This window comes from Phoca vitulina, unplaced genomic scaffold (genome assembly GCF_004348235.1).
Source record: "Phoca vitulina isolate PV1807 unplaced genomic scaffold, GSC_HSeal_1.0 scaffold28, whole genome shotgun sequence".
NCBI classification, from domain to species: domain Eukaryota; kingdom Metazoa; phylum Chordata; class Mammalia; order Carnivora; family Phocidae; genus Phoca; species Phoca vitulina.
Genome location: NW_022589731.1, coordinates 22,232,983 through 22,245,999, shown reverse-complemented (window position 1 = coordinate 22,245,999; position 13,017 = coordinate 22,232,983). Strand labels below are relative to the sequence as shown.

General features: G+C 45.9%; 2 protein-coding genes across 5 annotated transcripts in view; one reads left to right on the top strand and one right to left on the bottom strand.

The window, feature by feature from the left end:
• Positions 1-12,702, top strand: part of INSYN2A (inhibitory synaptic factor 2A) — a 60,751-nt gene extending 48,049 nt beyond the window's left edge. For all 3 annotated transcript variants that reach the window (XM_032423356.1, XM_032423357.1, XM_032423355.1), the window contains one exon: positions 7,288-12,702. In XM_032423356.1, the coding sequence (XP_032279247.1) occupies positions 7,288-7,471 (184 nt within the window). In that variant the 3' untranslated portion in view covers positions 7,472-12,702. The remainder of the gene's footprint in view (positions 1-7,287) is intronic.
• The window catches only part of DOCK1 (dedicator of cytokinesis 1), a 487,093-nt gene that overhangs the window by 282,229 nt on the left and 191,847 nt on the right, over positions 1-13,017 (bottom strand). The gene's annotated exons all lie outside the window — the stretch shown is intronic.

Genomic DNA, 13,017 nt, shown 5'->3' with positions numbered 1-13,017 from the left:
AAGAGCGAATGAAGTGACGGCCAAGTTGTTGTCCACCCCTCAGTAACCTAACATGGTATTCTATCCCAGCACCTGCCAGACTCACTACAACCAATTTTGGAGAATTGTGTGTTTTCTCCTTTTAACTGCAGTTACAATGTACTTCCTGCCCAAAAATTTAAAAACAAAACAAAAAAACTCATGCTTTACAGTGAGTCCAGGGACAGCAGCATAGTGGCAGGCTACATTTAATAATTATCGTTCCCTTGTAATTACAATGTATGATCTCTGTGGCTTGCTAGGAGTATGGCATAAGATATGACTAATGCACATGTGACACTCTTGTTAGTGATCTGGTCCCTTTCCTACTTGATAAATTATTATGGGTAGAGGTTATAAATAGAGCTAGAGTCTTTGCACTTTGACCTCTCTGTGGCACCATTTATGGGAAGCTAACACGTGGTTCCTTGATCCTGGTGCATCTGGCCAGCCCATAACTCAGGCACTTGGATGAGGACTGGGTGCCAGATCAGTATTTGTACTCCAGAGGAACTCAACGATAAGATGTAGATCAAGGATGGAGCTTAGCCAAGCACCAAGGGAAGAGGACTATTCTCCAGTATGGCCAGGATAAATAACCATTTAGAAAAGTCAGTAACAATAGCTTTGGCTATCCTAGTATAATTATAGCTAGGATAACAGGCTAGTGTTTTGGTTTTTATAACTGTAATCATAATTTCCGTGCCATAGCATACCAGGAAAGGGGGACAGATCTTATAGTTTGGGTATAATATTATTGAATACTCATCTATTTCTGGTATTTTACATCTTATAGTGATTCTATAAACTTGAATTATGTACCTACTATGTGAAATAACGGTGAGAGAAGGATCCAAAGTTATGATAAATCATTTCTATGTTCAAAGTGTTAAAAGCTGATAATACAAATTATTAATATTTGAAACTATTGGAATGGGATCCACAGATAATATATAATATAGGTATATAACACATAGGCATATTTTACATACATATATTCATTTTGAGGATAAATTATAAATTTAAAATAAAAAATAGAACAGCAGCATTCTGCAGAGATTAGAAGTGAGGGGATTTGGGTTCAGTTCATCCGTTTATTTCAATTCAGTAACAAAGCATGTTCTGAGCCTGACACTGGACTAAATGCACCTTGGACATAAAATGAATTAAATAGGGTCCATCCCTCAATGAGTTCACAGTCATGAGAAAAAAGAGCTACAATCCAATGTGAGACAGACTTGCTTTAGTAAAGATGTGGAGACAACCATGCCTGAGGGGCAACCTGTGCTTGGGGATTTTGGACAGGACAGAGAGTGGGGCAGATGTGGTTATTCTGGAAATTCCACAGAAAGAAGAGGTGACATGTAGCTAGGCTGAAGGATGAACAGAGACTTTGCCAAGGGGTTTCAGGATTTCTGAAGGTGACTCTGGAAGGTAACTGGGAAATGGGTTAGGGAGGAGAGAGGGAGGGGAGAGATGGAGGTGTGGAATGAGGGGAGAGGGGAGAGAGTGGGGGAGAGAGGGAGGGGGAGAAGGGGGGAGAAGGAGTGGGAGAGAATGAAGGGGAGTTGAGGGGGGAGATAGAGGAGGGAGAGAGGGAGAAAGCAAGCCTACTGCTTGGCTGTTTCAGTGGTCAGAGGGAAAACTTCTGAAAGTTTCAACAAGGGTAGTGGAAAGTGGCCCAAGAGGAAGGATGGTGGAGCCTGCTGAGGGCAAATCCACTGACCCAGCTGGTGGGACCAAGCAGAAAGGACTAGTGGAGCTTAAGGCCAAGGTGCACGGCTTGGCCACCTGGATGAATGCCGGCCGTAGGCTGTATTTGGAAGGACAGAGCAGAAGGCTGGAGGAAAGATATGATTTAGAACAAGCTGGATGTATGGTGCCCCTCAGATATTCAAGTGGAGATGCATTTGGGAGAGTATGATGGATATTTTGGGTCCTGGTTCTTTAACTACCTGGAGTCAGGGCTAGCGACATGTACAGAAACCAAGGCCCAGGAGGAAGAGACTTGCCTAAATTCACCCAGCTCCAAGGGAGACAGCCAGCCTGAAACTCAGAGCCTAACCTCAGGTTCCCTCTGAACAGTGCTGGAGTTGTCCATGGTGCTGACATGGAGCCGGCCAGATTCTAGCCCTAGACATAGAGCACTGCACTTTGGGGAACACAGCCTGTCCCATCCAGATCTACACAGCAAGAGCCATCACATCCCCCAACGTGCTGCATTTCCCTGCACTCGAGGTTGTGCCACAGAACCCCAATGTGGGGTGAGAGCGCATCTCCACCATTGTTTCACGACCCAGCAAGCTCAGGTCCCCATAGGTGAGATGATTTATCCACAGTGGCAGAGCGTGAGTCAGTCAGAGCCACGGAGAGCACCAGGGGAACTCGGTGATCTAATTCAGGGAGAATTAAAAACAGATGCTTCTGCTCTGCAGTCTGCGGAGCCCCCCGACATGGCCGAGGACGGAGAAATCCGAGATTTCAGGTTTTCCTCCACTCCAGAAAACACAAGTGCTTGGGAGCCAAACTCACTTGCTTTTAACTCCTAACGGCTACACACAGAGGACTGAAGAAAGGGATGTTTTAACTACATTCCCCTTAAATTAACTTGATGAGTTGGCGACAGCGTGCTAAAGAAACTGTGGCAAGGTCCAAGTATTTATAGGAGCATCAGCCGAGCTGAGCTCCGACTGGAGAAGCTACAACCACACTCCTCTGCAAAAGCACAGGGAGTGGGGGGGAGAGGTGTTACTACAAAGCCTAGCAGAGTCTCCGGGAAGAGAACAAAGCTTGTGTGCCAACTGACGAAGCAGCTTGAGATTTAGGACAGACTTTGATTTCTTTGGAAATGTACAGAATAATAATTTTGCAAGAAAAGTCCCCATACTTAAAACTCCCATTTTTAAGAGAAAAAGACTAACCAAAGAAATTGAATCTATAGCTTTAATCGTTTATCACAGTTGAGTCACGTGGAGCACGGAAAATGGCTTTGCAACAGCACCATGGCACACCGTCAGGTCACGTGATGGTCTCAACGCAAAGCATTTGGTCACATGGCTCAGCCGTCTGACGGAGAAGGGGATGCAGGCAGGGAAAGGAGAGATGTTGAGGTAAATATAACAGGAGCTCCTGGGGACTCAGGTCTCATACACAGCCCTGGTACTTCCGGGCACTGAGTCTCACCCAGCACAAGCCGTAGCCTATGTTTTGTTCAGAGAACACCTAGCGTGGGTCAGCCTGGCCTGGCTCCAGCCCTTTCACGTTCATGCTTTGAAACTCAAGAGTCAGGACTTTTTCCAGACTGCTTTCCTCCTGACAAACAGCATTCAGCATGGTGTGCATCTCCCCAGGACAGCGCTTCACAAACACCAGACCCAGCCTGCAGGAGATGGGTGGCGCCACCAGCAGCCTCCTGTCTCGTGTGTGCTGCCGGGCACACAGGCCCCAGGGGGTCCAGGGAGCTGTTTAAACCCCCACCAGAGTCCTAAATGACCATGATGAGGTCTACAACCCAGAATTGGAATACAAACATTCTCATGTGCTCGTTCCACCAGCGGTAAGTCTCTGAGCTGGGACTGCTCTGGGGAAGCAGGACTGAACTGCACGGTGGAGGAGGGTCACCTCTGACAGAGTGGAAGACACCATCAGGGTCTCCAACTCAGGCCCAGGCCCTCCTCCAGCCCACAGGAATAAAATGCTACTCCCGAGTTCCCTGGAGCAGAGCACGGGAACTCCTGGCCACTCATGAGCACCCTACTGACCCCATCCATTCTTTCCAAGATCTTACTGTAGACTCTTCCAGAAAAAGGGAAGTAGAAGTGCAGGGACCAAGCTCCAAGAAGATCTTGTGTGTTTTGCAGAAAATGTTTCACCATCTTCTTCAGTTAAGTTCTGATAGAATGGAGGTGGAGATTCCACCTGGAGTGGGCCCACAACTTCTTCCAAGAGAAGCCCTGTTTGACTGGGCAAGGAGTGGGCTCAGTGTGGGAGGAGATGGGGGCATGGGCCACGGCGCTGACCCAGATAGAGCAGCCCAGGGCAACTGGGACTAAAGCCAAGGTGAATTTGTCTTTTAAGGCTCTGTGCTCATTTGTTTAATTCAGTAAATACTACACAGTCAACTACCAGGATCCAGGTCCTGCTGTAGGTCCTGGGAATGGGGATGGGACGGCATCCCCCCTAGTCCTGGCACCTACATCTGGGGGTTAGAGGCAACATAATACAGAAACAAATAAGCAATTATTCATGGTGAGGACAGAGAAGGAGAAAAGAAAGGAGCGGTGGTAGGTGACCTGTCAGAATGGCTAGAGAATGAGGAGGTAATGTGTACCTGGGGGGCAGAGGGACGAGGAGTGGCCAGCCATGCCAGGAGCAAGGACATGTGTTTCGGGCAGGGAGAAAGTAAAAGCCATGAAGACCAGAGCAATGGTGACCACTCCCACAGCACACCGTCTGCCGGGCAGCCTGCGGGGCCCCGTCACCACACCTGGTGTCACTCAGGTATCAGTGCTGGCACTGATGAGGGCAGTACCTCTCCCCCAGGCAGCGCCCCCCAGGCACGATCTGGATAACTCACAGGCACAGGGGTCTGTGCGCAGAGTCCCAGTGCCCTGTGTCCATCGGTGGCTTCTGTCCAGGTCCTCTGCTCTAGCCAGGACAGCAGGTGCTGCTTTCTTCTGGCCACTTGGCTAAGACTAAGGGGTCCTTTGCTCTGTGTCAGCCAGAGTTGGCCAGACGACTAACCTTCAGACACTGCCCTCTCCGGCGAGTTGTCTGCTTCAGATCAACCCAGTGACTTGGTGTGTTCCTTCCACAACAAGGCACCCCAGAGGAAAACCGTGTACGCAGGGATACACACCATGTGTCTGCCAGCCAGGGCACACCGTTCCACAGGCAGATGCCCCGGCACTCGGGGGCCACACACACTCCCGCCATACGAAGCCTGCTCATACTCCTGCTCCTGAGGGCAGCTTCTCAGTAATGGCAGAGGGCAAACAGGAATCAACTTGACAGACAGAGTCGAGTCATTTTGTTAACAAGAACTCAGATTAGATTAATCTGTGATTACATGGTTCCACAGTGTGATAAATTGGTTAATAACAGGATTCCCAATGTAGCGGCTTAACGGGAATTCAATAATTACAGGTACCCAGAATTGTACCGTTAGCCTAGGAAACGCGAGCACCCGCCTGCCAATCTAATAACTCAAAACCTATCTGGGACCGTTGAAGTGGTTATGATCTGGAGAGCATGTTTTCAGTATTAACCAAGCACCTGATAAAATTACCCCTTTGAACCTAACATACCATGTTGGATACCACAGTATCTCACAAACTCAACTGCAAGGTCCTCGTTTTCCTTGTGAAAGGTCCAAGCTGAAGAATTCTTCCATAGGTGTCTTTGTCACTGGTAGCTCTGTTTCCCACGATAAAATGACTGATCAACAGTTAATAAGGATTACATGATATCTGAATTGTATCTTACGAGTTTAGGAAACTTTTTCACTGATTTGTCTTTGCAGGGGAGAGGGGGGTTGGAAATCCTCACCATAATTCAGGGAGACTGTCAGGCAGGGACTTGCCCAAGCCCACACACCCCCGCAACAACAAGAGGAAAAGGCAGGATGTTGGTCCCTATTCTTCCTACCACAGCACATAACTGTGCTCATGGTTCATAAAAGCAGATTGCCACTTTCCACAACTGCCCTTAATGGGAACCGTGCCTTCATCATCACGAGTTCTAGATTAGCAAGGCACGAGCTCACGAGGTTTCGTTCTGCCTCCTATAAACTGCAGCGTAACTCAAAAAGGCCCTCTGAAATGAAGGGAAAAAATAATTCTTGTTTTGGGAAGAGGGGTTAACTAGCCATAAACTTCCCTGACAATATTTTTAATTTTTCCAGTACTATTATAGTCTTCGATGGTAAGAAAAATGGAACAGTGGATTTAAAACATAAAATGGTCCATTAGATGGGTCTTGAACTTGTTTTTAAAACTCCGGATAGTACAGCCTTGCTGTTTTGTCTTTCCAAAATGTCAAAATTTGGCTAGGATTAATGGTTCTCTAAATCAATAGGATTTCATGTTTATAAATGGTTTACGGCTCTACTGGATATAAAATGTTATGAGCTCATGTATTATCATCATCGCTGAGCCTTTACTGAAATCTACTGACATTTAGTCGGCCTCCAGACCAGACATGGAAGGAGCACAGGATGGAATTCTCCAGAAGCCTGGCATGATGCAACGCCCATGTTCAAATAATCGGGGTACAGGGACAGTGAGAAGGGGGGCAAGGCTCATCATTACCATGACAGAAAAGTGTCACTGGACCAGGGCATCCTTTCCCCAAGGCCAAGGGAACCCCCTAGAAGTTAGTTAGTTAGGGGATCAACAATGGGCTTCCCAAAGCCAAGAAGGGAAGGAAGGACCTCAGGCAGGCCGCAGTATTCTGTGGAGAAATTTCTTAAGAAAAAACTGCCCTGAATCCTATCAATCTAACACAAACATCGTCACTACTGCCAAAGGTCCTTCCTCATGGCTACACATCTGCACACTTTGGCTTCAGCAATATAATCACAATTTTGGGTTATTTTCACCGAACACCCTGTTCTTGCCTGAAAAACTGTCTTTGATCACCACTGAGTGACGTTCAATGGCGTTGACTCCATAAACACACTGTTTCCCCCGAGGCTGGATATCGTGGCTCTTACCATATTGGTAGGCAATGAGATTTCGTAAGGAGAACAGAAGCCAAGGTCATGTTATGCCACAACCATCTGAGGAGAGATCCATGGATTTCTCTGATCTTGTGAAAAGGTGCATGGACACAGGGCTTTCACACCCCTGCTCTATATGTGCTGGGATGGCCCCTGAACACCCACACTTCTGGCTCCCTGTTTATTCTGTGAAGCATGTGTGCAGTCTACGGACAAGCAAAAGGGTTATTTTGATGTCACCTTTCTCATTACAACAAACACATGACATACCCTGACACCAGCTGAGTACGTTAATAAAACTTCAAAGGCTCCCCACGAAAACAAGTAAGTGATTTTCGAAGAAAATGAACCTATCTGAGACAGTTCCCAGGGACACAGAGCTAAAATAGATCAGAGCCGACTGCTTACTACCGAGCCATAAAATTACACAATACATATAACGCAAACCGATCACCACCCTGGTAGGATGTCACCACATTTTGCTGTCACTAAGGGGGATCTTTATATATGAAAGATCAAGCACTAAATTCTCCCCTCTCTCTTCTTCCCAGTGTGGAGCTGGACTTTAAGCAGCAAGAAGACAAGCTCCAGCCAGTTCTGAAGAAACTCCATCCTTTTGAGGAGACTCAGGTTGCACCTTCGCCTTACTCTCAGGAGCCCTACTCCGCTACTCCCAAACAAAAATCCAAACCCGAATCTAAAAAGCACGGAAGATGGAAACTCTGGTTTCTTTAAAACTCATGGTGTGTGGAGCCTAAAGGCCGTCTTTAAAACCCACTGGAGTTAAGTAAATCCTTTTCCAAAACGAATAGGATCGAGTGAGCCGTGGCTGGCTCGGGCGCCTCCCACTTCCCACCCTGCTTACCAAAAAGGCCTTTGTACCAACAGATAATGACCAGAAGCAAGGTAGTAAACGTCATACCTTGCCTGCTGTTCTTTGCCGTTCACGGATATGGGATGTAAATTCTGAAATGAAGCTTAGGTAGTCAAAGATGATAAGTAAAAAATTCTATGACCCCAGCCCCACCCCAGATCGGCAAGTGTGTTATGTTATCAGCCTGCGACATGGTGGGCTGTCACTCTGAGCTAAAACTCATAATTATTTTCAAGCCTTTACTTTTTCTTTTCTTTTTTTTAAATAATGAGAAGAAAAAGCAAGCCTTATGTTTGCAAAGGACTTCATTTTTATGTTTAATTTTGCAAATAAGCAGGGGGCGAGTGCCATTTTCAGCACATCAAATTCTGGAGAAAGCACAATTTTTTCAAGTGGTCGGAGACCATACTCTCTAAAATGTGACTATATGTGTATTTGCCTTCATGTGCTATAGCGCTAAGCCAAGTGACCACATCTCAGTGTCACACTGACACCTCAAACTTAGCATTCTCTTCATCTCCAGACCTGCGACATGTTTACTGCTCACTTTCCATATGGCCAGCAGCCAGGAGTCGCCCAAAGTCAGGACATGCCTTTAATCACTGAAGTTGACAGGGTCAGAGCTATTGGACACTAAGCTTTCTTAGATCTCATTTTTAATCTTTTGGTACCCAAAGGCCAAATGATAAATTCTGGGAAGAATTTGAAAACACACATAGAGATACACAATGGATAATACAGTCACCAATAAATCACAGGTGTTCTCTGCCACCGGAAAGTGTTTCCGTGGATCAGTCCTTGAGACACTGTTCATCACCAAAAGCGCAGCCAGACGTTTCATACAATTCATTCTGCTCTGTAACCACCGTGGAAGACCGGACCATCTCAAAGAGAAACCGCGTGTTTAGTTTAGCTGCTACCAACAAACAAACTTAATGTCACCTACATCTAACCTATTAGTCAGTTGTACTCAATGACATACCTAGGGGAAAGCTGTGAATCAAATGTTTTTAGGTATTTTTTAAATAAACAGTGACACTTAGAGTTCTCTTTTGATTACACATTGCAATATAAATCTTAGTTCCTTTATTTTTCCACTCATTCTTTTGCACCTTTGCAAGTATCTTTTTATAGAAATCAAAAGCCCCTCGTCTACAAATGACTCAGTCTGTCAATTTTCTGCTTTACACGATAGGAAGTAGAGAATCTTATTTTGCCTGTTTTTGTACAACTTAAATTTTGAATAGTTTGTCAACATACAAGAAAACCTAGTCTTCAAGTTTCTGTCCAAAAGTTTCACATCTAATCTCGTGCTGACACGGACACCTCATTGATTCGATGCCAAAAGCGAAGTGGCTACCCTTGGTAAAAGGATCTCTACCCGCATTTTTCACATCAGAGCTATTTTTTGCCGTGCGTTTTCCTCCTCACTCAACAGCAAATCTATTTTAGTTCTAAGTGTTTCGATTCTACAGGGACCTAGTGATCAGACATCAGACCTGGAATTGATAAAAATGGAGAGTGTATCCTGTAAGCATTCTTTGGGGACTACTCATGCTATACTGCAGATGTACGCTTTAATTAAAAGAAAAACACACATCTTTTGTGGAAGCACTACGTGAGGATAGAAATCCTTATCAGATAAGTAGACAGAATTGAGAAATATTTTTGTGCAAGGAAAAGGACAGACATGTTGATCCTGTACCATGAAGGAAGTGCAATTGTTTCATGTAGACAAAAATTCAAAAAAAAAAAAAATGTGTTTCATGTATTTTATACTGTTTTTAACTAAAGTTATAAAAATGTTTGCAACAAGTTATATCCCCTTGTGTTTTGAGAATCCCGACTATCCTGGTGAATTGAAATAAGGGTGTTAGCAGCTTTCTAATTAGTGCTATAAATCTGTCTCAACAAGAGGGCATCCTAGTAAACAGAATGACATCATTGTTTGAAAGCAGTCTAGAACCCCCCCCAAAAAAAAAAAAAACGAATTTTTTTCAGAGTCAAAAAGGAAACTGAAGATAAACTAATTCCTATTTAAAACTAAAACTATCTTCAGAATAGAAAAAAAATATTTTCCAAAATCATTTCATAATTTAATTGCAATGTGTCACGAACAGATGCCGATTCTTCTCTTAGAAAGATTTAAGTAAAAACTTTGATACAAAACCAAGGTAAAAAGTACAGTGTTCCCTCATATGTATATGTACACATGGCATTACGTATAGAGATTAAATTATTATACTTGTCACTAAGTTCTTTATTAATTTTTAAATAAAAAATCAAAGGTAATATTTTGTGTGGCTCTTAAACTTATTTCATGGTCTCGATAATTTGGGGAAATACAAGTAATCTAAGAAAGTAATAATAAAGGAAGGATACTGGGGCTAAAAAGAACTTCCTCCGGTCTTCAGGAGAGGAAATGATGGTCAGGCGGTCGCCGGCTCATCTGGCCTGGCTGGAGGGGACAGCGCTGAAATGCAGCTCGGACGGTACTTACCAGACCCCAGACCCTGGCAGGGGCTTCAGCCACCAGGAGAACAGGGCACTAAGCACAATACAAGCTCACAGCAGGATCTAGCTAACTCGTGTAATTTTTAAAGAACCTCAAGGAGACAAGTGAACTCATCGGTGTTTCCACGCCAAATCCTGTAACGGCCCCATGGAGACAGCTTCTCTCTAAATCATCCACCAAGCAGATCCCAGCCCCAGGGGACTGGCCACCTCCTTCTTTTCTTCTTCTTTGGGGGAGGAAGGGAGGGTGAGTGAAAGATCGACACCCTAGCTGGGCTGAGCACCCTGTCCCTCCAGCAGAGACCAACCCAATACTCATGCCCTCTCCCAAGGGAGAGGTCCGCCTGGAAGCCTGGGAGCAGAGAGGTCCCCACCCCCTTTCCTGCTGTCTGCACTAACAGAGTCCACCTGCCAGGATGGTGGGACCACTGAAGCTGAGACAGAGGCTCTGCTGCCCTCACACGCTCACCAGGGAAAAGAAGAGATGGGTGTAACCCGTGTGCAGGGTGTGGAGGAAGACCCAGTGCGCCAGCCTGGGGCATCTGGGGAAAAATCCTCCAGGTCCCAGTCCCTGCTCACTCTGAGCCACCTATAGGTGCTGCATCGACAAAGCAGATACAGCAAAGGGCATTCCTTCGTGGGTACTTTCTGAGTGACTGGTTTGTGACTGGCCTCCAAGGAGGGGTCCCAGGGCCTCTGCATCTGCTCCTTGGATCTCAGGCCCTCCCCCAACCCCAGCAGAGTGTAAATGGGGAGGAAATCGAGGTGTGGAAAACCTTCCTAATTCGCAAAGGGCATAGGATGTGGGCAGGGTGAGGAACACAATCATGGATTACAACTCAGATGACGCACCATCAAATCAGAGTGCCTGCTTTGTGCCTTTCGGAGAAGAGACAACCGGGTCATGAGTGTGTCCATTCCACGCCGCCTGGAAGAGCACGGCTCCTTTACGAAGCCCACCACCAGAGGACTGACCCTTCCGGAGCATTTTTATCAGCGAGTAAAATCTGACTTGATTACCAAGCGAGGCAGTTTTGTTGGTGCAAGGTCACCTAAAGATCTCAGCAGCCACTTTCCATGCTGACACATACATCTCCTTTCATCTAGAAAAGCTCTATCACTGGCACATTTGGTCTGAGATAAGTGTGTGACCAATTTATTTACTGGAGGAGCTACAGGACTCAGAGAGAGCATTCCATGTTGTGGCTTGGTGTTAACTAATCATGCGATCATGTGCAGCATACATTTTGGCAGATGAGAAGGTCACGTGAGAGCAGCTTACTGCCTTTTAAGTAGCTTGATAATTAGCTGAAGATACCTTTGTGGTTCAGTATGAATACGCAAGGGCTGCATGGAACACTTTACCCAGGCAGTGACATGGTGAATCCACAGCCAGGGACCAACCTCGAGAAAACACTAGAAATGTGAGAAAGCCAGGAAGAACTGCTGTACCGATACCAAATAAAAATGAATATACATAAAGCCATCACAGCTCCCACGCACACGCACGTCAGGCTACGCTCTTCTGAAAGCCACAAGTCTTCAAGGTAGATTTATTGGCAAACATACCATGAGAGACATTTTTTATGACACTCGTATAGAAGAGAGAGGTACCATCCACTTGGAACTTTTATAACGTATTACTTTCTTTTGCAAATGAGATTAAGAACAGAATTTTTTAAGAACGACATTCATACCTTAACTCCTTTAGAACAAACATCGCAAAAATGAATGTTCATGCATAGGGACGAAACACATCTTGGTGAAAATATTGGGTCAGGAGTCTTGGTAAAAGGGTTCTCTTCACTGGGAGGCCAGTTCTAGGACACTCTTTTCCAAGTGCAGAAACAGGCCAGGTCCTTATAAATTACCGAGGCTCAAAGAAAGCACTGGGTTCTCACTAACAGCATCTCCCTGACCAGCGATGCCGATCTCACGATGAAACACAACCCGGGCCCGTCCGTGTCACCCCCAGTTGGTGCTCAGGGCAGGAGACAGAATAACTTCCACCAGGGAGTGTAGTGACTCAGGAGGTGTGCTGGTCACAAGAGCACAGAGACGATCCAGGCACCATTTTCCCCATTCCTAAGGTCTCCGGGTGCATTTTGCAAGGGACTCTTTCCTTAGAAAAGGCCCACAGTTTCATTTAAGTGAATTAGCAATTGCCAGTCTTCTGGTGGGTATCCAGGCCATAGAAAAGTCTTTAAAGGTCCTTCTTCTCACTCGATTACATTTTTAAAGGACCCATTAACAGTGTGTAAATCTGATCACCAGCAAGAAGCAAAAGCACCTAATATCACAGAGGGAGGCAACAGCCCTGTGGATGACTCCTCTGGTCTTCTCTCAACCCAGCGGTGTGTACAAGTGCTGTATCCCAGCAAAGACACACATGAATGGGGGGAGGTGCAAGGTGGGGGTGGGTACCAGTCACCCAGCAAAAGGCTGGTCAGGGCGCCGGTCCACAAACAAGAGCACCTAACCCAGCACGGCTTAGACCCATATACCACGACGAGGAACACTGCCTGACACTGAGGGCCTCAGAAACTTCCAAAAAGGAAGAGAAAAATAAAATCTGAAATTGGACAATATAAAACTAAGCATGGGATGCCTGGGTGGCTCAGTCCGTTAAGCGTCTGCCTTCGGCTCAGGTCATGATTCCAGGGTCCTGGGATCGAGTCCCGCATCGGGCTCCCTGCTCCGCGGGGAGCCTGCTTCTCCCTCTGCCTCTGCCTCTCTCTCTCTGTCTCTCATGAATGAACAAATAAAATCTTAAAAAAAAATAAAACTAAGCATGTCACTCAATTATCCTACAGTATCAGACCCCAATGGAATAAAGATAAAATGGCATCTCAATTCTGCAGCAAGGTGACCCCAAGGCTTCTGGGTCAGGGCC